Below are 26,260 nucleotides of genomic sequence, written 5' to 3' on the forward strand. Positions count from 1 at the left end.
CTTAAATACAAATTTTTGTTGTTAAAGCAACATTAAAGAAAAGTTTGAAAGAAAGAAGGAATTCATAATTCCACAATCTGGTCACAATTTCAAAGAAATTTCAGGGCAATAGACATTTCCTGAAGGCTTCACCGGGTCAGCACTGGAGACTGAGAGGTGATCCAGTCACTGTCCTTGTTGTGAGGAACCTACCACCTAGGGTGGGGGGCTGGGGAGACAGACACACACAGACGACGCAAGACTGCAGTGATAAGCATGAAGCCAGAGGTCAGATCAGGGCTCCAGGGGTGAGTGCCCAGCCTCAGCTGGGACTCAGGGAAGGGGTTTCCTAGACAGGTGGCAGTAATGTGAGTCTCAAAGGATGAAGGATGAAATTACAGAAGAAAATGGTCGAGAAACGTCCAAGGTAGAGGGGAGACAGCAGAGGCACAAACACAGAAGTACGAACATAGATGGCAGGAAGTGTGAAGAGCTTGATTTTATTAGGGGTCAAGTTCAAGGATAGGAGTGGAAGATGATGCTGGAGGTAGCTACAGACTGAACCTTGGAAAACACCAATGTCTTGCTAAGAAGCTTGAGCTTTATTTTGTAGGTGACTTAACCACTGCACATGAGTAAATTTCCCCTGCTTGGTGGGAGTTAATTTATTTTTTATTTTATTTTATTATTTTTTTAAAGTTTATTTATTTATTTGAGGGGCACCTGGCTGGCTCAGTCGGTTAAGTGTCTGACTTCGGCTCAGGTCATGATCTCATGGTTTGCAAATTCGAGCCCCACGCCAGGCTCTGGGCTGACAACTCAGAACCTGGAGCCTGCTTCAGATTCTGTGTCTCCCTCTATCCCCGCCCCTCCCCCACTCATGCTCTGTCTCTCTCTCAAAAATAAATAAAACATTAAAAAAATTTTATTTGAGAGAAAGAGAATGTGCACAATAGTGGGGGAGGGGCAGAGAGACAGGTAGAGAGAGAATCCCACGTAGGTTCCACATGGTCAGCGTGGAGCCTGATGAGGGGCTTGAATTCATGAACTGTGAGACAATGACCTCAGCCAAAATCAAGAGTCGGATGCTTAACTGACTAAGCCACCCAGGTGCCCTGGGCGTTAATTTAAAAAAGAGAGAAAAAATACTCTGAAGTCCTTGATAACAGGTCAACATTTATTTATGCTTTTCAAATGTCTTATCTTGTTCTGAGGTTCTCATTGGGACAGTGGCTTACCATGAGACAGAGGATTACTGTGTATATAGTCTGAGGATCCACACTTAGATCATAACCACATGATGTGGTCTCTCTCTTCCTTAGCTTGACACAGGCACAGTACCTAAGATGTTTCCAGTATTTGGCCAGCTGAAAGGTCCAGCTAAATGAGGTTGCACTGGTTGCCTTCAAAGCTACAGTAAGGAGCCAGAGGCCACCTGGAGTTACCTCCTGAAGCTTAAGCTTGCTTACAAAGGAGAAGGGGGCACAGAGCTCCCAGTGAGGGGAGCCTGGGAGATGGGAGCTTGTTCCCTGAGATAAAATAGTCTCAGGCACAGGGAAGAGGTGCCAGCCACTTGGAGGCAGAATCACAAAATCAAGGACCCTGGGACTGCGAGGGGCTTCAGGAGATCATGTGGTGTCCTGTCTGGATTCTACACTCTTCTGTGCGAGGCAGGAGAAAGCAGTGGTGTCTAGATTTGGAATCAGATAACTGGGTTTGCGTTCAAGTTCTGCCACATAGTGGAGAGTGAGCACACTTCTCTGCGCCCCTCTCCTCCTCTGTAACTGGAGATAAAATAGCACCTAAGTCATTGGGTTGATGTGAAGACTAAATGTGATCATTTACAAAAATAGTTGAGAATAACACCTGGCCCACACATGCATGCAATAAATGTTAGTGACCAGTCCATGCTGAATGGAAAAAAAGAAAGGACTACCTCTATGTGTATGGCTGAAGGACATAAAATACTGAAACATGATTATAGCTCTGCACAGACACACACAACTGCAGATAGAAAGCTATTCTTTTTTGTTGAGAAACTTGCTTAAAAATAAACCCAAACTTCCCCAAATTGTGATCCTTCTCTCCACTTCTCCAGCCTTCACTTCTGCAATTCTGCATCAGTCCTGGTCACTCCAGGTTGCTGATAGCAGCGAACGGGTCAACTCACCAATTTGCGGATTTCACATTCCAAATTCTGAATACAGTCCAGTTTCCTCTTGCGGCAGCGCTGGGCCGCGATGCGGTTCTTGCTGCGCCGTCGGACGTCGTGAATGAACTCTAACTGTTCTGAGGTTAGCTTGTGCATCTTAATCATCATCTGGAAATCATTCCTTGGAAGATCTGTGATTTGATCTACAGGAAAGGGAAGTTTGACCTGAAACCGAGAACAGCAGAATATGATTATGGTAACTGTATTTTAGTTTGAATTCCAGCTGGCGGAACATCAAAAAAATGGTCAAACCTCCTTTTTAAGAGGACCAAATAGTATGGAAACTACTCAAAGTAAGCAGTGATTAATTCTTTCTTGTTTCAAATATAAGATGTAATATTTGAGTCAAACAGCACGTGAACACACAAATTATAATGTGGTTATTGTTCCTGAGGTTCTTGAAACAAACAGCACGAAAGATACTGGAAAATGTGTACTTTTTCACTGCTACAGCAATTTTACGAAAGACTCTACAGTTAGTTGAAACCTACTTCCATTGAGCCTCAGCTCAATAAAATAACAATTTACAGACAGATATCATTGAAGGAATTATCTAAAACATTTGAACGAGGACAGCATCACACACGTCAAAGATGCTGGGAAGATGAAACAACCAGTGTGGTTTTTCAGTTACAACAGCATAAGGAGGTACAGCGAGGGAACTCAGATGGGCTCCACCCTGGTGGACTAGAGTTCAAACCTGGGCTTTAGTCTTTCTACCAGCCATGAGACCTCAGGCTAGTTACCTTACTTCTCTGAGTCTCAATTTCCTCATTTTAAAGTGGGGCATGCTTTTGAGCTGCCCAAGGCTATACCAATTTGGGCCCTTTGGCCCTTTTCCAAAAATTTAATGGTCATTCCATCTCACATTCTCTTTCACAGCATGTTGACCTTCCTCTATCAAGAGGCGGGATGCGTGTTCCTGCCTCTTGATCACCACAATGCAGCCGGAGTAACAGTGTGTGGCTTGAGGCTAGGTCATAAAAGGAGCTGCGGCTTCCTCCTAGGCTTCTTAGACTGCTTTCTCCGGAGGAAACCAGCTGCCATGCCTAAAAGACTCTCAAGCCACCCTGTGGAGGGCCCAGGCCCATGTGGAGAAGAATGGAGGTCTCCAGCCAACAACCAGCACTGCCTTGTCGGTCACGTGGGTGAACCACCCAGGATGTGATTTCTCTAGGCCCACGGGAACCTTCAGATATGGAAGCCCCGGCCACAGACTTCAGCCTCATGAGGTGTCCCAAATTAGAAGTGCTCAGATGGGCCACTCCTGAGTTCCTGACCCACGAAAACGGTGAGAGAAGCTAAATGATTTAAGCCAAGGAGTCTGGGGGTGATTTGTTACGCAGATAACTGATGCAGATACTATCGGTAGCAAGATTCCAACTTCTAAACTCTTGACAAACAAAGGCAAATAAGCATTATACAAGGAGAGGACATGAGTCTCTGGAGGAATGGATCTGTGTCCTCCTTATATTCTGTTAAATGCACAGGCTTGAATCTTCCAGCAGCTTATCACTACCCTCTCCAAGATTCTTACTGATGGTGCAGGGATGTTAGGGTTCATTTCTGGTCCTGTTTCAGAAAAGGAAGGTTGCATGTTGCTTGACCAAGAGACCAAGTATCTCCTCCGGCTCAGATTCACTTAATTCTTGTTCACGTTAGCGTCTGCTTTAGGTGGACCAGCAGATGGCGCTATAAACCTAAACTTTCTACAAAGGGCCAGCCCTGCGCTGTCCAGTGCAAACAAGAGATGTGATTTTTCCATTTCCAGTAGCCACATTAAAGGAAGTAAAAAGAAACATCAGAAATTAATTTTAATAGTATATTGAATTAAGCCCAATAGGCCCAAAATATATTCAACATGTAATTAATATAAACATAATTGAGATATTTCACTTTTTTGGCACTAAATTTTCAAAACTGGAGGCATATTTTGCACTTAACACAATTCAGAACTCGGCACATCTCTAGGGCTCGATAGCCACGTGTGGCATGTGGCTACTGTGCTGGACGGCACAGCTCTAGAAGGTGGAACAGTCTCGAGTGAACTTGAGTCACCAGAAAAACAGGAGGGTCAGGGTTTAATTGATCAAAGTAGTTTAGGTTGAGGAAACCAACCCCTCGTTAATATTCAGGAGCTGCAGTGTTATATCTGTGTTGTTCAGGGAAGTGAGACGGAGATCCTTGATTCTGAGCTCAGGCCTTTTCTTTGATTGCATCAGATGCCGGAAGATGAGTCTAGATGCTGGCATTTATGGCTAGTTAATCCCCATGCACAAAGGTGGTCACACTACATGACTTTTCTGTGGCTGGATACAACTGCTTTGTCAGGCTGCTTCAGAACCCTGAGCCTGCCGGACGTGGCATTTGCTGAGGGCTCCCGGTGGGGTCCTGATTCAACTTTCGCATGGTGAACTCTGTGTCCCATGACACCTGTAAAATTTGGGCCCAAGAAAGCAAAATCGCAACAGCTCACATTACACCACTTTCAGCCCAGCCCTGCTCTGACTGCGGAAAGGCAGGCAGCCAGGGAAAGGGCTTTGTCCATGGGTTGTGTTTGCACAGGGCTTATCATGATACGAAGAATGTTTGATTTCCTTTTATATCCTTTGGATAACAAACAGACACTCCAATCCTGGACAGTGCCTGACTCACACCAGGGTCTGCCTGGTGGGGACAAGGATGTTTCCACACCAGGCAGAAGCCTTGTTCGCACAGCAGAGGCTGCCGCGCTTCGTGGCCTCGTGGAGTCTCCCCCTCTGCTGACACCAAAGCCGGTCTGCTTCTGCTCTAAATCCTATTTACTTACTTATTTCCAGAAAGAATACGTACCTACAGCTCAGGCCACAGGGAACGTCAAAGGCCTTCTAGATTAAGAGCTACTGTATTTAAAATCATCCAGACAACACATGTAAAACACCAGGGAAACGGGACAGAGGTTGACAGGAAAAGGGAAAATCAACAATGCTCGTTTCAAAGTCCTTGAAGCAAAAGGTCCTATAGTTTCAGCGGAGCTGTTGCAACTCCGGCTGCTTTTTAAAGAGGTCAAAGGAAAAGAAAATAGCGATAGACCTTCTTCCATGTGGAAAAACAAAAAACAAACAAACAAAAAACCAAAACCCAAACCCGACCACTCTTGTTTCTTTTTAAAAGGCTCTGTTACCCCTCAAGCAAGGGAGATCTTGCGCTGTCTCCCAAGAGGGAGGTCCCCAAGCATTTTGGGAAGGCGCAGTGGTAACTTTGCCACTGATATTTGTTACTTTCGGAGTAGGAAGTAAGTTCCAAGCCAACGGGCATCTTCCCTGGGGATAAAGAGCAGCCATATCCCCTTACGGAGTTGGGAGAATATATTCCACTCTCAAGCATGCACGCACCAAACACTCCCTGAGTAGGGCTCAAAAGTCAGCTAGTACCACATGGGCTTCGAAGGTTCAGACACTTCGAGAGGGCGGAGGCCCTTCTCCCTTTCTTCTGGCAAATTCTTATGATCCAAATAGGCCCGATAGGGCTTAACATCTTATTTACTGTCCCTCCACACACTTATTCTTCCAGGATTTTACTTCTCAGCAACAGTTTCATTGTCATTCACTGAACCCTCTGAAACAGTGCACAACACCCACCCTAACAAGAGGAAATGTCCTGCCAGCTCCCACCGCCACTTGTCTGAATGCTCGCTGGCCTGCACTTATTTTCAGCCTATTGCACACACAGGAGGCTAAGCATATCAGACATCTGAGGCTAAGCAGGCTGCACAGAAGGGGAGGGGCCCATGGGACTCTGGGTACTGATTTCTCATAGGTGCTGCCCATCCCCACCTCCTACCCGCACTGTGGTTCTCAGGAGAGACTCTGAAAGTCAGGGGCGGTCACTGAGTCAGCGAACCAAGGGCCCAACAGGGCAGCACGGGCCCGTGCTACGGCTTGCATCAGTCTGCTTCTGCTGATTTGCTACTCAGTCCTCTCTGCCCTCTGGAGCACAAGCAGAGGGACAGGATGGAGGACTTCCCAGCCCAACCCCTGCACTGGACTGCTAAGCAGTGACCAGAGTGCAGTCAGACCTTCTGGGGCTCCAGTTCTCGAGATGTCAGTGAAATGGCGTGCTGCAGTGTGCTGAGGGACCTCTGGCCCCAGGGGCCGGCAAATGTGGGAAAAAGCTATGACATCTAGATGGTAAATAAAACCTAAATCCTCCTCCTCCAGGGCCTGAGCAGGGGAGCTGTGGGCCCTGCGGTCCCAGCGCCTCCTCTCGCCCAACAGAAATCAACTGCTCCTCTTTTCTTTGTACCAACAACCACCCCATTCTGTGGCCCAAACCACCATCCCCTTGCTCCCAGTTAAACAAAAATACCATTAAAAATTACATAAGAAATATAACTTCTTGCAGAAAATTCAAATATGGGACAAAAGAGGAGAAAAGAAATCCCACCTGCAAACAGTGACTGTCTTGCTCCCGGGGACTGCCCTGTGATCTCTGTTTTCCCTGCATCTTTATTACAGGGTTGCAGGCGGACCACAACCACCTCATCTCACCATGCCTCTCAGCACATTTCCCTGGCCTGGAGCTGCTGGGTGCTCATGGGAGCTACTGGAGAGGCATGACAGAGATGCGAAGGTTGTAGGAAAAGCTGAAAACAAGCATTTTCTCTAGAGATCCCAGCCACAGCTGGTTTGTGAATCTTTTTTCCTATCTCCTTTCTTGGTTTTAGTACCAGATGTTGGAAATACAAGCTGCAGGAGTCGGATAATACTAACAGTACCCCGAGGCTCAAAGCCTTTAACACCTACGCTCTTATAAGACCCTCAGATCTCTGTACACCGTCAGGGGAGGAGGCAAGATGCCCATTGGGCTGATGATTCAGTGCTCTTGGCAGGGGGACAACCAGATCCATGCTAGGCAGACGCCAGTGACAGAATCTCCCCTCTCGGCTAAGAAATGTTTCCTGAACAATTGTCCTTCCACCCTCTATTCTCATGGTCCAGTTTCCAGAACAAACGCAGGACACCTGGGATTTAGTTGTACTGCAATTAATTAGCTGTGTGACCTCAGGCGAGCCTTTCATTCTCTCTGTCCTAAAGTTCTTTGAGGAGCTGTGAGTGACAGGAAGATAATACATGCCCTACTTAGCTTATAGGATTGCTATGAAGAATCAAATTGGATAATACATGGAGAAAGTGCTTTGAAAAGTCTGAGTCGCCTGACAAATATGAGGTATTATTAATTCTGTTTACTAGCCCTATCTTACTTTGTCACATGGTTTCTTCTTCCAGACATAGAGTATGCTGTGCAATTACAGATGCTAGGAACGTCTTTCTAGACAACACAAAAACATCATTTTAATTAGAGATACAGCTGACTTCTATGCTGCCTAGCAAGGTTTTCTTTTAATTAAGCAGACCAATCACAGGCATTTAAAAAAAGATGCCTGAATCAATGAACCACAAGAATGACTGTAAAAATTTTACATACAACGTACGTCTGGAAGTTGGCATGTGGGTGGAAATGTCAGTGTCAGATACAGGTCTTCCATTCTACTACGTGTCACACACGATTTTTCCCTGCCCCGCAAACTGCATGAAAACAAACGTACACACATTCAACTCTCACACACTTTTATCCCTCTTGATATGAAACATGTTGATAAAGCAAGTCCAACCAATAAAAACTTTTGGCTACGCAAATAAATTGCCTTTCCAGTGCTTCCTTACCAAAACTTACAAGTAAGTAGACATGTGTGTGGTATAAACCCATCTCACGAAGAAGGCTACTACCTGGAAAATGCTTGTGGCTTTTCCATAATTTTCAAATTTTAAAAATGAACCTGTGAACCAAAACAAGATACCATTTCACATCCACTAGAAGGGCTATAATAAAGAAGATGGACAATAACCAAGTGCTGCTGAAAGTGTGGAGAAATAGGAGCCTTCATACACTATTGGCAGAAATGTAAAATAGTGCATTTATGTTGAAAGACAGTCTGGTAGTTCCTCAAAAGGTTAAACATGTAGTTATTGTACGATTTAGCAATTCTGCTGGGTACATAATGAAGAGAAGTGAAAATATATGTCTGCAAAAAACTCGTACACCAATGCTCACAGTAGCATTATTGATAATGGCCGAAAAGTGGAAACAATCCCAAATGTCCAACGTCGATCAATAGATCAACAAAGTGTGGTGTATCCCCAGAGTAGATTATTATTCAGCAATAAAAACGAACAAAGCCCTGATACATGATGTACCTATTGGTACGTCAATGGCAAGAATGAACCTCGAAAACGTTATGTTCAGTGAAAGAAGTCAGACACAAAAGGCCACATAGTGTAAGATCCCATTGTTATATTCAGAAGAGGCAAATCTACAGAGATGGAAGGCAGATTAGTGGTTGCCTGGGGTTAAAGGGAGGAAATGAGGAGTGTCTGCTAATGGGTATAGTGTTTCTTTTTGGGGTGATGAAAATGTCCTGGAATTACAGCGATGGTGGTCACAAGCTTTCGTGAATCATTAAAAATCCCTGAATTGTTCATTTTAACAGGGTAGATTTGATGGTGTGTGACTTGTAGCTCAATTAAAATAATGGCCTGGTGTGAGATATACATAAATACAATTTAAACATTATAGAAATACATAGAAATAAAACGTTCCTTATACTCCTCCCCAACTTTGCCTCCTAGTTTTATCTTGTTCTCTACACTGCCTTTTTGTTTTGAGAGAGAGCAAGACCGTAAGCATAGAAGGGGGAAAGGGAGGGGGTGAGACAGAATCCCAAGCAGGCTCCCTGCGGGGCTCCATCTCACCACCAGGAAATCATGACCTGGGCAGAAATCAAGAGTCAGATGCTTAACCGACTGAACCACCCAGGTGCCCCTATACTGCCTTTTTAATACTATGTAGATTCATGAAGCAAACTAGGACCTTGTTATACATATTGTTTGGTTACATTTTTAAATATGACCTGTTCATTTTTTCATCATAGGAAATAAGAAAAAAAATTCCCAAACTGACTTTTTAATATAGCACACCCAAAAGTCATAAAGAAAAAGATTGAGAACTTGATTACGTGAAACTCAAAATTTTCTATACGCAAAAAGAATTGCCATAAAAATAGAAAGAAAGAGTAGGAGAAAATATGGGAAGCATGTCTAAAAAAGGTTAATATTCCTGTATTAGGGATTAGGGATCCTATAAATTGGTTTAACGACGAACACCACGAGAGAAAAATGGGCAAATGTGTGAACCGGCAAGTCACAGGAAGGGAAATATAAATGGCACATACCCAGAAGAGAAGAGGTCAACCTCATTAGCGATCATTTTTTGCCAATCGGATCGGCAAAAATTAAAAGGACCGGTCACAGCCAGTACTGGCAAGAACAGGGGGAAAAGGATATTCATAAATTGCTGAAAGATATGTGAATTGCTACAACCTTCTGGGGAAGTAGTTAGGTAGTATTTCACAAATAAAGCACAACCTTTAACCACTTATGGGATTCTAACCGACAAAAATAAAAGCACCACTACTAAATATGTTCACAAAAATGTTTATTGCAGCAATGTTTATAAGAAGGGAAAAAACTGGAAACAACTGAAACACTGGACTGTCTGTTGGTAGCTGACAGCTGAATAAATTGTGATTTATGGGGCCCATGGATATTAAAGAAGTATGTTTTAACCCTATGTGATTGACGTAGAGGCGCATACATAGTAGATAGCTCTGTGAGAAAAGCAAATTGCTGAGTAATTATACAGTAAATGCCATTAAAATAAAACCCCTAGAGACAGGAATATGTGTTTGTATCCTGTTATAGGCACAGAGAAAGCCTGTTAAATTTGGTATGTTAGGGCCTGGGCATGCTGTGTTTGATTATTTCAAAAAAGAAAGTAATTTTAAAAGATGGTGGTTGAGAAAGGACAATGTTGTGCTAATTTGAGCTTTCTTCAAAGCTGGAGACAGAAAGGATGAGAGAAGTCTGTGTCGATGAGACGGCATAACTAGAACACCTTACAGGTTATAAGGAGTGCTAATACTTTTCTTCTGATCTATCATTTTTGGCTCCTTGCAGAGGTGAAGGAAGAGAGGCTGGGAAGGAGCCTGGCCCGTCAGACTGAAGCACTGGACAGGTGGCTGGCCGGAGGTGAGAACTCTTTGTTTGGTTTCTGACTGAGGTGTCTCCTTGGGGCTCAACTAGAAGGGAAGTCACCTGGACATCTCACCAGAGCAGATCAGGGCAAAATCAGACCAATAGATGTTGGCCTCTTCTGGATTAGTTCAGTTCAGGAAAACGAGTTACAATTCACATTGCGTATGACAGATTTACCTTCAATGTTATTACTGGGGAACACACTTCCACTGGGGTCAAAGTAACTCCTGGAAGCTAGTTATTAACTCAAAGAGACGCAGTCCTGCTGAGTCCCTGAGACCTAACCTCTATTCTAGGAAAACCAAAATGTCAAATTGGGAAAAACTTTAGCTGTACTCTAACAACCCTATCTAAAATGCCCTCTGAGAGGGACTAGATGTGATTCCTGAAATGGCAGTTTTGGTAAAGGTTTCTTCTTTCAGTGTTTAGAAATGCAAATAATCTATTATTATTTTTTGGACAAGTAAAAATAAAAATGTTTTTAAGGCTGTGGTATTTTTCTTTTTTTAAAATAAAGTTTATTTAATTTGAGAGAGAGGATAGAGCATGAACGGGGGTGAGGCAGAGAGAGAAGGGGAAAGAGAGAATCCCAAGCAGGCTCCACACTGTCAGGGCACAGATCCACGCAGGGCTTGATCTCTTGAACCATGAGATCATGACCTGAGCTGAGATCAAGAATCAGACACTTAACCAACTGAGCCACCCAAGCGCCCCTAGCGGTGGTATTTTTCAAGGGGACACTAATCCTGTTCATGATATTTTATAGGTTGAATGAATCATCCTTTTGATTGATTCATTTAGAGCTGCGAAGTTCTAAAGGCAGACAAGTGATGTGGCCCAAACACCCAGGAAAAATACATGTGCTCTTGTTGGTGGCATTTGATTTGAAGAAGTGATTTTAAACTCTCTTTTGGGACATGAGAGAGACAAAAGGAGATTATCAGAAACTGACAGTTCCTAGAACATATGCAAATGTCAGGACAACATAACCCTTTTAGCTTCACGGTGGGGCTCCCCTTAAGGGAGCATCAAAGACAAAGACATTTGTCCTTTTCTCGAGACACCAATCCTTGGCAAGATACATCATTCTGCTGATGAACTGGACCCAGTGACCAGGCTTCTGCAGCAGGGGCATTTATGAACAATGTCAGGGGAAAAAAGAAAACCTCACCTCGGTTATGATCAGAGAAAGAAATGAGTGAGGGAAGAGAGAGCATAAGGTTTCCCTGTTTTCACAAGAACTCAGTCCTCTCAGGTCAGGGGCACAGGCACAATCCTCCACCCCAAACCTGAGGGGATAGGTGCATTCAGACAGGAAGAGTTCCCATCTACATTTCCTTTCTAATTTTTAGCAAAATTAAATCCTTTCAGTATGTTTCTGTCTTTCTCCATTTTTCCCAGGCAGTAACAGAAGAGCAGGGACCAGGCTAGCTAGCAGGACGAGGAAGTGACCACAGGGCATCTCTGCAGTTGGCACAGGGAGCTTTGGGATCTATTTTCAAAACATGCCCTAACTAAAACCTCATGTGCTCCTTGCCAATCTCGCAGAGGCTGAATAAGCCGCACGTGGCTCTGTGAAAAGGCCCCTCACCCCGTGTGGCATTTCTGCTGTCTGGTTGGGTTAACATCCCTGCTCTACTAGGGGCTCATATCCAGGGAGTGCAGACGCGAACCGAGGGCACTGGCCTAATGAGGACCATGCTTCATTTCCTCCTGTGGCTTTCAGATAAGCAGCTCTGAAGAGGGACTTCTCACTGGGTTTGCTCACGCTGCTGCTCCCGAGGCAGGTCTGAGACCTGGGTGGCAGTCTCAGGTTGGTTCCTTGTCAATCAGCCAGACAGTGCTAGATCATGACACGGGCTCCCTCAGACCTTTGCAGGGGCCTCTCAGGTTATGGCGGGAAAGGGGAACGTACGGGGTGTCTATTCTTTTCTCTCCTTAGCCACGTGAGTCTTGCCTACGATGTGGCTGGTGTTGTGATGTGGCTCCATCCTCCAGCATTGGTAAGACAGATGGAGCCTTGGGAATTTTTATCTATAAAGCACTCTGCTTTCCGGGTGGGCAGAGACTGGTCCTCAACTCCACTACTCCTCAATAAGACTTCTTGTCATTTGTGGGGAGTTTGGGAAAGGGTATGTTACTCAGTTATGTGTGACTGACTAGGGTGCTTCTGCGGTGACCCTGGGACCAGGATGGATGGTGAGCTGTCCGCTGCTCACCAGTGGACAAGGGATGGTCCCAGGGTCTCCTGTTGACAAGGAAAACTTAAAGGGTGCTGGGAGAGCACCTGTTACTGAGGGTCTGTCTAGTGTCAATCAGTCAGTTTTGAAAGCGATTCTGTATTTTCTTTCACACTGATGGGGTGCAGGATGAAGATGAGGCTGAGGACTATGGTATCCTTTCAAAGCAGATGGAGAAGGAGAAAGGGAGGTAGAAGGGGGAGATCTGAATATCTCAAGCTTTCATGCATTATACTTAACATTTTTTTTTTTTTTTTTCTGAGCAGCTTGCCTCTGTTTGTTGAGTACTGAGATCTACATCAAATTTCAAGTGCCTTCTAGGACAAAAGTGGTTAATTTGGAATGACTCTGAAGCATCCTGCCTCTGTGGATGGGGGAGGCAGTCCCTTTACTGGGACCTTTAATCTGGGAGTGGTGGGGCAGCAGGTAGAGTCCAGGTAAAGGACCGCAAGAGTGGACCACATGCTTGAATTTATGCGGGTTCCCTACCTCCTGGCCCCTGTCCTGCACAGGACACGACTCACTGTCTGCTTCCGAGAACGATCCGGATTCGTCGCTGGAGTTGGTTCCATAAGACTGCTCACATTTAATTTGGGGTCGGACTTGGTTGTACATTCCATCTCCCATCAGGCCTGGTTCCTGATGTTCTGTGGCAAGGAATCTGGCTCCCTGGGAACAGGGCGAGGAGGAGAACTCACAGAGAGGGAGGCTGCAGGGTGAGCCCCCACTCCCATCCTCTGCGTAGGAATAGGAAGAGCACGAGCTGGAGGTCCTGGTCCTGGTCTCCAAGGGGGGCGAGCGAGGGCAGACTTTGATTGGCACCGGGCAGCTAGTGTTGGGCCGTATCCTTCCTGGCAAATGGTCAGCCATCAGCCCACCGTGGGAGTAGGCCTGTGAGCTGGGGAGGGACTGGCCAGCCCCCACCCACAGACCCTTTGGCACCGGCTCAGAGAGGTCTTTGTCCAAACTGCTTACCCCAGAATATGAATGCACCGCAGTGCTCACTTGGTCACAAGCGCTCGAGGAGAAGATCACACTTCTCCGGTCCAGCTCTCCTTCCTGTTTACAGAGAGCCTCCAACCCAGGCCCCTTGAGGGGCGACCCCATGGTGAAGTTGGACACATCCTTCTGGCCCAGGTGGGGCTGTCCGTAACTCCCTGGGAAAGGGGTGTAGTCAGTTTTAAGGTCACCCTGAGTGATCCCCTTGTCAAAAGGGCACGCTGAACTCCTGGCAAAGTGCTGCTGAGAGGTACCGGGCAGGCCAGACAACTCCACACTTTTTGTTATGAACAGAGACCTTAAGCAGGAGGGGGAGGACACACTCCCGGATCTCTCCAGGCAGGTGGCCCCGGCAGGGGGGGCGGGGGCGGGGGCAGGGCTGGGCTGTTTCCGGTCCATTTCCACGTCCCCCGCTCTGTCCTTGATGTCCGGCTCATCTCCGGACAGGCAGAGCGCAATGCTCTCTTCCTCGTTCTCTTCACTGGGCGGCTCACTTTTAATCTGCCCCATGGCAAGCCCCGGCTTGAGGCTGTTGCCAGAGTTATCTTCACTGAATGTGCTTGCAAAACCTGAGGTACTGTGTGATGATGCATTATAGACATTCTTGGTACATGCAAGCTGGTATTTCTTGTATCTGGGGTACTGCCTTAACGCGTCCTTCTCGGAGTTCTCCTTGCTGTCGGGCGGCACATCGGACTCGGGCAGCAAAGCTTCTTCCTTCTCTGCTACTGGGATGGCAGCAGCCTCAAAGCTGATGGGGTCTGGAAGCATCTGGTCCCTGGGGCAAGCCACCTTGGCCGTGTCCGAGTCCATCGTCTCCTCCTCTTCCTCCTCCTCCTCCCCCGCGGAGTTCTCACGGTCCTCGTGCGCGCGGGGGCACGCAGCGTCCTTTCGGCACACGAACAGGCCATCCTCGCTGTTCAGGAGCTGGGTCTGCAGGAAGCTGAAGCAGGAGTCCTCCAGGTTATGCATGCGCAGGAACTCGGCGCAGCGGATGACCTCGCGGATGTTTTCTCTGCTGAGTAATAGCTTGGCGGTGTAGGCAAACTGTAACAGCGGCCCGAAGCCCCTGGCCGTGACCTGCAAAACAAACAGGGAAATTGCCGACGTTACCATCAGCACCGCTATTGTCCCGAATCCCTCAACTGAAGCAAGATAACCAGACAGTGCTAATGTCCCAGAATAAAGACTGCAAAGGAGCAGTTAATCTCGTACTGGGTCAGCAATGATTCTGCTTCCAATAATTAGTGCCTGTCTCCTGCACGCCTGGGCTCCACTTCATCACCTGGCACACAGAATTGAAAATCACCAGGGTCAAGTGGCTAAACAAGATGACAAGGGGTTCAGTGTTTACGCTAATGAAATATCCTGGCAAAAATGCACGGTAACAATGGGAAGCCTATTAATTTCCCTCCCTGTCAGTGCTGTGGAGAGCCATTCTACATAAGGAGTGCTGTGACACTTGCTGATCACTTGAGCCAAAGAGAGCAACAGACTTTCCTTGTCAACTGCAAAACTGGCAATATGGCCTGTTAAAAACCGAAAGTCTACAGGGGGTGAAGAACAGTGTTCCCTCACTTAAAAAGTTACAAAGTGGCATTAAAGCAATTTCTGTCTTTCTCATTCATCACGGTTTCTGGCTGGGACTTTTCAGTCATCATGTCATACCTGATCTTGCAATGATACCAGAGATAATGACAATCTGAAGTGGTGTTCTCAACAAGAACTCAACTCCTGGCCCATAAAGAATGGGGGTTACAGAGCTAAACAAATCAGCTGTCATTTAAATGGTTGAAGTTTGCTGAGTGGCCCAGGACACGGGCTATTCCTTTCCTAATCATAAGCAGCCGCTTTGCCATGCAGCTGTCTTCTTTCCCGACAAATCTTCAGAGGCTCAGCCTACTGTCAGGTGCTCCTCATTTCTTTACATTTTATAGATTGAAAATGTGCTATTTACGCACAGTTTTGCGTATGCACACACACCCATCACAGAGATTGACTTCAGCAATTAGAAACGCATGGCCTAAGGCAAACTGTTTTTTCAGATGGAAGTGGGTCAAACTCGCTGGTGTTCAGGGAAGGCTTTCTCACCCTACATGCGAAACCTACATGCATCTTCTAGGTTCCTGCAAGTGCTGCTGACCCCATAGCAAGGAGAGGCAGGTCTACAGATCATGTGTACAAGTCAAATGGACGCAGTAATCATGGGGTCCTTGCTGGAAGCTGTAGTAACAGTGATTGAAAGATGTCTGCTAAGGGAATAAGTGCAGAGCAAGTTGAATTGGCAAGTTCTGTAGCTGACTTCCTCGTGTACTGAACTCACTGCAGCACACAGAGCCAAAACTCTGGTGAGGACTCAATCCCTTGTTCAATATTCAACTTGGACATCAGCTTCTCTGGGAGCAATCTCCAACGTCTTAGAACAAGTGATATGAGCCTCTCAGCCCCATTGCCAGAGTGAGGAGATGTCCTGGGTTGTCCAGGGCAGCACTGATTTTTATATCCTGCATTCTTTCCAGTAAGGGAAATTTCTTAGATATATAACTGAATGGGATTTAATTTTTTTATTAAATTTTTTTTTTTAATATTTATTTTTAAGAGAGAGAGGGAGACAGAATGCGAGGAGGAGACAGGCAGAGAGAGGGAGGAAGACACAGAATCTGAAGCAGACTTCAGGCTCCAGCTGTCAGCACAGAGACTGACGTGGGGCTCCAACTCACGAATCCTGAGATTATGACCTGAGCCAAAGTTGGATGCTTAACAAACTGAGCCACCCAGGCACCCCGAGAACTTAATTATTAATAGTTTTGAAGGACCTGAAATAAAATTCCAAATTAAAAAAAAAATCTGTCAGATAATGAGTCCCAAGATATTTGGTGAATACACACACACACACACACACACAACAACAACAACAACAACAACAACAAAACATGACCGCTAGACCCACATTATAGTTCCACAAGGACAATCATTGCCATCTCACTTTTATTATACTTTATTGGGTCTGTTTCTACCATAAGACAGCAAGCTCCTTCAGATCAGGGATTGCTTCATTTCTCTTAATAACTCTGCATCTAATTAGGGTGTCTAACATAGTAAACACCTGGTAAAAGCTTGTATATTACCGGAATGTCATAAGTCTAGCTGGGCCCCTAACATACAATTACAGGTACAGAAGGTAAGAGCGCAGACTGTGTGCTGAGTGTTGTCTCAAATTACTTTTGGAGCAAGACACTGTGTGAACCAATAAACCACACCAACCAGCCGATCAAAGGTAGGCAACAGTCCTTATTTGTCCTATCTCCTAGTACTACTATTGAGAAGGAGCTTCTCTGACCTACCCTTGTGTCCTACTAAGCTGACATGGTAATAGACTCAGCAAACGTACCTACTATATTTCCTCCAGGAACCTTTCAAAGGGAGTGCAAGGCAAGGAAGTACATATTTAAAAGTAACCAAAGGAGGCGATGAATGTCACATGACCCATTTCTTCACTGTAACAGGACTTCACCACAAAGAGAAGAATGGCATGATCAAGGTAGAGTTGACCCCTTCATAAGGCAGCATTTTCTGCTCTGCTCCCAGGGAATGTGCCAGTTGCTGAATGGATAATACACGTCTCAAGTTTTGGTAGATGTGCTCAGAATATGGAAAATAGGGAAACTCACATCAGTATCTTTTATATTTTTTATATAGTCCTTCTCCCTTATTGCCATTTCTTTTTTATTTTCATGCCATTGGTTTCAGTAAGTCCTGCCACTGTCCCCCACTATGGATGCTTTTAAAGAAAATTCTTAGAGAAACCAGGAACACCCCTGGGGATCATTAGATGAGTCCCGGTATCACCACCTGCCACATGGCTACAAGGAGCTGGAGAAAGCCTCTCCATGCAGGGACAAGCTGATGCTTAAATGTATGCATGGGACTGAGGATGTCAATGAACAGTCTCCACATCCCAAATCAGATGGCTGATCCTTTTGGTCTTAGGAGACGTGATGAGCTTGAAATGATCATCATACAGTCACAAAAGGTCATGATTGAAAACAGGATTGTAAACTGTCATTTAAGTTCAAGGTCAGAGGAAACGGTGTCCTCAGCATGAAATTTCAAGAGTCTGTAACTAGCTCCTCCCCCACGAGTTTAAATCTTGCTTTGTCATATTCAATTTTGCTGAATTTTACTCAGCTTCTGTGTGCAAGGCTTTGTCTAGTGAGTCAGAGTTACCATGTACCAAGTACCTCCTAGTGTCCAGCAGCAGGCTAGGGTTCTCATAATGCCCTGCAAGGCAGGCATGGCTGCCTCTATTTTGTAGACAAGGAAACTGAGAAGCAGAGAGGTGAAGGAATTTGTTCAAGGTCACAGAGCTGGGATTCCAACCCAAGTGCTATGAGGAATATTGGTAAGTACAAGACTAGGCCCTGTGCTTCAGAAACCTACAGTTTAGCTTTGTAGATATACCTTGACAATGGAAAGTTGATTACTATGTAACAACATCAGTCAACAATGGAAAGACTATCACAAGATTACATGATTACTTGTCAATTGAGAAATCCCGACCAGTTAAGGAGAGAAGGTGACTGCTGAGGTCTGTGGGGATCCCCTGAACACTCATAAGCAGGACGCCTGGAATGCAGTGAAATTGCCCTATATCCATTCTCGGTCAAGAGTTGCTTTGATAGGGGTGCCTGGGTGGCTCAGTCGGTTAAGCGTCTGACTGCGTGGGTCAGGTCATGATCTCACAATCTGTGAGTCTGAGCCCCTCGTCAGGCTCTGCACTGACAGCTCACGAGTCTGGAGCCTGCTTCAGATCCTGTCTGTCTGTCTCTCTCTCTGCCCCTCCCCTGCTTGCACACTTTCTCTCTCTCTCAAAGTAATAAATAAACATTAAACAAAAAATTTTAAAAATAGAAGTTGCTTTGATACAATGGGTACCTTCCAAAATGCCTGGTGTCTGTCCCAGGAGCCCATCTCTGGTCACTTCAGGCCAGCTGCAATAACTCTAGACACACAAAACAGAAAGCAAGTGCTCATCACACGTGCAGGCCAGTGCTAAACACGCAGAGGCTTTCTAAATACTGCGTTTAGCCTCCATCATTGGTAGCTTGCACCGTCTTCCCATTTTCAGGAGTCATCTAAACTCACTCAGTGTACTCAGAAAGCAAAATATCCAGGTACCAATGTAAAGCTGTGTGTCTATGAAACTGTGATCACAAGTCTGTGTTGTGATTTACTTTCTGTTTTTAATGAGTAAGGCTCTGATAATGGGAAAAAATAAGAAAGGGTGGGAAGTGGAGAATCACACACAAAACTAATGACCCATAAAAATGTTATTTAAAAAGGTAATGATCATAAAGTTAAAGCGGAATGAAGTGACTAGAAATAGCAAACCAGTTCCATTTCACTGATGGTAATGGACTGTGTTCCACTGCTCTCAGGGAAGCAGACACATCTAGGCTAAAATTCACTGGTCGGGAACGGCCTAAAGGAATGATAAACAAGTGCAAAATACAATATTACGGACACCTGGGATAACAGTCTTGCATTCTGAATGAAATATTTTGGTTGGATTGTTTTGAAGAGTATTTTTCTACCACACTTAAGTATGTAACTGCCTGGTCCCATAATGTACAGTCCAGTATAGATGACACTGGGTCACACATTGGGGGAAGAATGGAATGTGCCATGTAGAACTAAGACGTACAAGAGGTCAGGAAGTGATACCCTTTTGTCCTCTGGTTGCTCCCAAGCAGGTGATGACCTTCTCCAGCGGTTGGCACACACAAGGCAAGTGGCATTGACCTCTGAGCCTTTGAAACAAGGTCACACTACCAAACTCCTGTGCCTGGTGTGAGTCCACAGGAGGATAATGTGTTGAAAATGTGGCCCACTGAAACTATGACCCTTGACCTTTTGTTCCCATGGGTTCTGATGAGTCCTCTCTATGCTACTGATGAAAGGAGGAGGAGCTGATGGCGACTCAGCTGGCAAAGGCACGTCCGGGCGCTGCTTGTAGAGCTCGCTCTCAGGACCCACCCTGACTGCTGCTGGACAGAGCTCCTGAACGGAAACATGTAACAGTTTCACTGCTCTGGATTACTACAGGGATCCGGCAGTTGGGCTTCAGGTGTATATGGAAAACGGGGTTTGGGAGTTTTAACGAGGCTTGGACCAGCATTCTCTACTTAAGCCATGTGTTCAAGGTCTTTTCAGTTGGTTCTGGCAGTATATACACACTGTTAGGGCACTGAGCTCATTTGCCGCAGGCTGCGGAGATCTCAGGACTGTTTTCTCTCAAGGCTGCTTAATGACAGTCTCACAAAACACGGAATCTTTTACCTTCAGCAACACCATGTATACTTCCCTGATGAGGCTGGATCTCTTACAGCAAGGCACTTGTGAAAGAAAACAACACTGGTGGGGTGCCTGGGTGGCTCAGTCAGTTAAGTGTCTGACTCTTCAACTCAGCTCAGGTCTTGATCTCAGGGTCATGAGTTCAAGCCCCGTGTTGGGCTCCATGCTGTGCACGGAGCCTACTTCAACAACAACAACAACGAAACCAACAACACTGGTGACAACTCCTCTTCCTTTCCACCCCCACACTGCACTGATACCATGGTGCAGGATGAAGACTGATTTAGTGATGAGGCATCACTTACTTCTAATCTTAATTTTCTATAATCAATATCCATATTATCATACTTTCCTCCCCAAAGCAGCATGCTATACAAGCATACTATATTCTGGATGTATTTGTTAAATTAATTAACTCCACTCTTTCAACAAAGCTTCTGGTCATTTTAGTATTAATGTAGCTAAAGACAGAGCCAAAGAAAGCAATCTTGTTTCCATTCCTAAAGGAACAACACACACAAAAATAAACATTTAACTTGATTTACAAGTACATAATTGTTTTTTTTCTCTAAAGAAAGTAATTATCTGTGCTAGTAAATGTGGCTTAAAAGCATAAAATAAAGTGTCTTTTCTCTCCTCTGCAGGCTTGATTTTTGGGTCTGTAGCCACAATATAAAATTCCTCTCCTATTTGTTTTTTTTTAATTTTTTTTTAACGTTTATTTATTTTTGAGACAGAGAGAGACAGAGCATGAACGGGGGAGGGTCAGAGAGAGAGGGAGACACAGAATCGGAAACAGGCTCCAGGCTCTGAGCAGTCAGCACAGAGCCCGACGCGGGGCTCGAACTCACATACCGTGAGATCGTGACCTGAGCCAAAGTCGGACGCTTAACCGACTGAGCCACCCAGGTGCCCCTCCTCTCCTATTTGTAAATCTGCCCCTGAGGTTCTCTACTTGGTCATTTATTCGCTTCCTATTTTTTGTTAAGTTTTTCATTCAATCATTCATTCACCAACCATTACTGGGCACTCACTGTGTACTGTGAGAGCCCTGAAGGAACCAGCTTTCTGGGATTCAAATCCTAGCTCTACTATGTACCAGCTGGGTAACTTGGGCTGGTTACTTAACCTTTCTGTTCTTCAGTTTCTCCAACTGGAACACAGGGATACCAACAGTTCCTGTTTTGCAATAAAACCCCTCTGGGACAGGGTCTGGCATTAACAACTATTATTGTTGCTCTTATTACAAAAATGAATAAAAACAGTTGCTTTCGCCAAGGAGCTAAGAGGGTGACCAAGGAGACAGATGTTTAATACAAATGCCACAATGTAATTTAAGTATGCAACAGCAAGTATTTAAAGGGTGCTAAGGGAAGACCAAGCTGGCGGCAGAAACTGCTAAGGGCATCCGTGTAAGCCTTCCTGGAAAAGGTGCCTTTGCCTCAAATGTTGAAGGCTGAGCTTCAGTTTATCAGAGTAAATCAAAGAATGGCATGGCTCGCTCCATCATCTCCTTCCGGCTCCTCCTCCAACGCCACTTTATCTGTGAGGCCTTTCTTGGGTCTCTGTTCACAACTGCCCTCCTCCACTCCACCACCCAAACTGGCTACATCATGATTTTCAGGAACAGTATAGGGTCCTCCTGAGCATGGGGCTCTTTGCAACTGCACAGCTTGTGTGCCCATGAATACGGCCCTGTCAACACACACACACACACACACACACACACACACACACACACACACACATACCCTGTCCCCTGCAGTTGAAATAGGCTCCCTGATTTCACCGGGGGGTGGGGGGGGCTGGGGTGGGGAGGGAGGGGATGGTATCCAAACAATGGAACTCTACCTGAGTTAAACTCCAAAGGCTAGCCGGCATGCCTACTGGGGTCAGCAGCATAGGTCAGCAGTCACTGGCAGGATCATAGATATCTTGGACTGAAATGCATGGTCAGCCTACTAAGGTACTTTTTGATTGTTTTTTTTTTAGAAAAGGGGAAGTCAGGTAGGTTCAGTGAACAAAGACCTAACTTGAGTCCTCTCATATGAGACTCTATGAGTCCCTATCATTGAGAGTTATGATCTCAAACTTGAGTGTGTTCACACAGACTTCCTGAAATTAATTCCTGGGAACTCTTGAGGAAGGATCCTACAATTACCTACATTTTCACTAGATCTATTGCTGTCACAAGGGTTTGCAGAAACATATATCTTATAGTTTTTCCTAAACATAAACTTGTTTTTAATTAGAAAAACTTTCATGAAAGCTATTCAGAAATTGCTCAGCTCAGAACTAAATCTATGTATCTATCTATTTATCTATCCATCCATCAATCTATCTCCATCTATGCATTTTTTAAAAAAGTTTATTTATTTTGAGAGAGAGAGAGAGAGAGAGAGAGAGAGAGAGCGAGCAGGGGAAGGACAGAAAGAGGGAGAGAGTTAATCCCAAGCAGGCTCCGCACTGACAGTGTATAGCCTGATGTGGGGCTTGAACTAGCAAACCATGAGATCATGACCTGAGCTGAGATCAAGAGTCGGTTGCTTAACTGACTGAGCCACCCAGGTGCCCCATCTCCATCTGTATATTAAAGTAATATTACTTTAATACAAACAGGAAAATATAAATATTTCTGATCAACTACTAACTTTGACTTCTATGATTCAGTTTACTTTTAGTCTGACATTATAAACTCATACACTGCTTATTTACTATTGTCCCTCAGCCTCATGCCAACTCTTTTTATGTTCCCCTCTGTAATGCTATGTTTTTTAGGCTTCTTTGGCTCGTTGACTTATTATTGGACTCTGTCAATAGGGGGCACTGATGGGATGTCAGAAGGTGGGAGGAAAGAAGCTGTGGTTCCTTCTATTTCTTGTTCTCTTTCCTTCCTTGGTGGTGAGTACTGGGGAGGCTGCCTCCTCGACTCCCTGCAGGAGTTTTGGGTAAGGGCTGTCTCCTCCACAGGTGCAGCTCCCGAGGCATCAGGTGCTTCTCCAGGCTTCTAGGTCTCTTTTATCCCCTCTGGCCCTAGGAGTGGTAGCTGCTTCCTATAATAACTAATCACTGAGTTAATTCTCTTCCCCTTTCTGTTCTTCCAGTTTTCCAACACCTGTGTAACCAATTCCTTGTTTTATATCCCCTCTGTTTGAAACACCTGGCATGGTTTCTGTTTCCCTGACTCAATCCTCATCCACTTTACAGACAAGGAAGCCAAAAAAGGTGAAGCCCAGAAAGCCCAGAAAGGTGAAGGGATTTTCCCAAAGTCACACAGCTGGTCAGCCAGAGTTGAACTCAAGTATTCTGATTAGAGAGTTCAACTCTCATGCTCCTTTCCTATCTGTTGCTGTTTCTCTGAAGTGAACTAGAAAAGAAATGGTATTTCATATGGAAAGACATTGTTGTAAATTTTGTAATTCAGTTGTATGTAGCTTATTCAAAGGAATCTGGACAACTTAGTGGTACTGCCTGGGCTATGAAGAAGGGTGAATCTCACACTTGGTTCTATTGTCATTCACATTATTCAGATTCAGGGCCTAGATTTCTCTTGAAGAATGAAGACAATTGCTATGTTCCTCTCTTGCCCAGTGAAACTCAGTAAGTTCTGGGAAGCCCTTTTATCACATAGGAATTTGATAAAACTAGCAGGCTGCGCTCAGTATCAGTCCTTGGAATCTGGAAAATATCAATGCAGGAATGCCTTTCTCATGAGGATCCACGTGGCACCAAAGCTGGGTTCCAAATTAGAAAGGCAACTGATAAAACTGATGTTTAGAGAGAAAGTGGTATGTCCCCTATCTGTGTCAGTCAGCTCAGAATCATCATGGGACTACGTAACAGCTAAAACTGCCCTTTAGGTATTTCTTTGGTTATCTTAGAGTTGATGAACAGAGAAGGGGAAACAAATATTCATTACTATCTTTTCTTAGAACTGGCAACACCTTGACCCTGTGGAACCTTCATTTCAGCTGGGTGGTTCACCCCTTCTTCTCACCTCCTTCATGTGAGGCCTTAATTATTTTCTCATTCAGGTGTGCATGGATATATTTCTCAGGTAAGTGACAAGCAAAATTTACACGTGATACAAATATAAGGTACTGTATTCATACTTACTCTAAAAGTATACAATGAAAACAGGAAATCTCCCTTCTGAAAGATTACATAATGAAGTTCATGGAATAATTTACAAAAAATTGAATTTCAGTATAAGTATAGATCCTAAAATAGGTATAAAATAGTAACTTTTTACATTTTTCAGTGTAAAATGAAAGTGAAAAGCATCCCACTCACTGGTAATAAAGTCACAAAACTTGCATCTAGGTTTATAGTTTCATTTGAAAAACCGCCTCCAACAGAAAATTATTTTTTGAAAGGAGATTTAAAAAAAATTACCTAATTTCCATTTAAAATGACCTTTTCCCCATTCAAGAAACCAATGACCTTCCTCGACCAGAATTTTCTTGAGTCAGGGTTTGGTATATACTTGTCTAGATATTCAGATTTATTGTCCAGATAAATTATTCTTGATACAAATTGCTCAATTTTTTAAAGATCCACTTTCTTCCCCTTTTTTAAAATTATGTCATTTTCTGATCTCCAGACTTCTGATGCTTTTCTAGGTTCTGCAATTCTTCAAAGACTTTGACCATAACAAGCTGTACCATATCATGTCTGATTTCTTTTTTCTCTGTAGTTTGAGGGTTTTACTTCATCCACATTGGGAGTGTGGGTCTTTTTTCCTTTCGAAGCAGACTATTTATTTTTGAGAGAAAGAGACAGGCATAGTGAGTGGGGGAGAGGGAGAGAGAGAGGGAGAGAGAGAATCCCAAGCAGGCTCTGCACCGTCAGTGCAGAGCCTGACATGGGGCTCGAACCCACAAACTGTGAGATCATGACCTGAGCCAAAATCAAGAGTCAGACACTCAACCAACTGAGCCACCCAGGTGTCCCTTGGGTGTTTTCTTAATATTCATCTACCTGGGGTTTACATTTACTTCTTCAAGTTTTTCTTATTTTTCCATCTCATAGACATTCTCCTTGAAACACAATATGGAGGTAACTCTAGACCCTTTACCATCCTCAAGAGTAAAATGGTGAGCCCCATGGAGCAGCTGTTGTTTTCCTTGCCTTCTTATTCTAAACAGAAACATATAATTATTTTCCTTGTCGGTTTAAACCCACATGCCCATCAGGGGATGAACAGAAAACCAAAATATGGTATACAAATACAAAGGAATATTGCAGTTTTAAAAAGGAAAGAAAGCCTGTCACATACTATAGCATGGATAAACATTGAGGTCATTATGCTAAGTGCAATAAGCCAGTCACAAAAAGACAAATACTGTATGATTCCACTTATACGAGGTTATCTAATGTAGTAAAATTCATAGATACAGAAAATAGAATGGTGGTTATCAGGGGCTGGGGTCAAGGAGAAATGGGGTGATTATTGTTTAATGGGTACAGAGTTTCAGATATGCAAGATGACAAGAGTTCTGGAGATGTGTTTCATAGCAATGTGAACATTTTTTTAAGTAAGGTGAATGTTTGATGGACTTTAGTAGAGTTCACTTAAAAATGGTTAAGATGGCAAATTTCATGTTGGGTTTTCCTTTTGTAATAAAGGAAAGGTCTTGAAATATTTCAGACTGTGCAAAATGTACTCTTTGACTATCATGTTCTCTAAGATCATATCTCTTTCTTTTATGGATCCTCTCATATGTGCTCCCATCAATTCCTTTTAGTTGGTCAGTATTGGACCAAAATAGCAATTCTACTCTTGTACTCTCTACCCTCTGGAAGGTATGGCAAATCAATAAGTACTCAGTATTCTCTTCTTAGAAGAGAATTCTGGTAACTATTCATATAGTTGAAGTTCTGCATCATGCTTCTCCTTTGCTCTAATTTTATAAACATGGAGTTCCTTCTCACAGCCCTATGTCAATGTGATATCCTTTTGCTCATTAGGTTACTAAGAAATTCTATTTACCACCCTGGCAGTAATCTCCAATTCAAATTTTTAATTACTTCTACTTCGCCCATTGATGCATAGACATTGGAGACTTTAAGTATTTCTTCTGTCTTCCCCTTCTCCTTGGTTTATCCAGTGATTCACCAGATACTTCACACTTTCACATCAATGTCAAACCTCCTTGTTTCTGCAATAATTGATGTCACAAGTTTAGCTGGATATTCATCTCCCTCCTTCTCTGAGCACCTTCAGGTTAAAGCATGAGCCTTGGGCACTGCAGGTGCTTTATAACTATTAGTTGAACTGAACTGAGCTAACCCTAGTAATGCCCACCAGGGCAAGCAGACGGTTTGAGTCCTTCCTTCACATG

General features: G+C 44.4%; 1 protein-coding gene across 3 annotated transcripts in view; it reads right to left on the reverse strand.

The window, feature by feature from the left end:
• Positions 1–26,260, reverse strand: part of BACH2 (BTB domain and CNC homolog 2) — a 349,101-nt gene that overhangs the window by 3,294 nt on the left and 319,547 nt on the right. For all 3 annotated transcript variants that reach the window (XM_042986810.1, XM_042986811.1, XM_042986812.1), the window contains 2 exons: positions 13,053–14,642; positions 2,150–2,356 (listed from right to left, as the gene is read on the reverse strand). In XM_042986810.1, the coding sequence (XP_042842744.1) occupies positions 2,150–2,356; positions 13,053–14,642 (1,797 nt within the window). The remainder of the gene's footprint in view (positions 1–2,149; positions 2,357–13,052; positions 14,643–26,260) is intronic.

Source organism: Panthera tigris, chromosome B2 (genome assembly GCF_018350195.1).
Source record: "Panthera tigris isolate Pti1 chromosome B2, P.tigris_Pti1_mat1.1, whole genome shotgun sequence".
In the NCBI taxonomy this organism is placed as follows: Eukaryota; Metazoa; Chordata; class Mammalia; order Carnivora; family Felidae; genus Panthera; species Panthera tigris.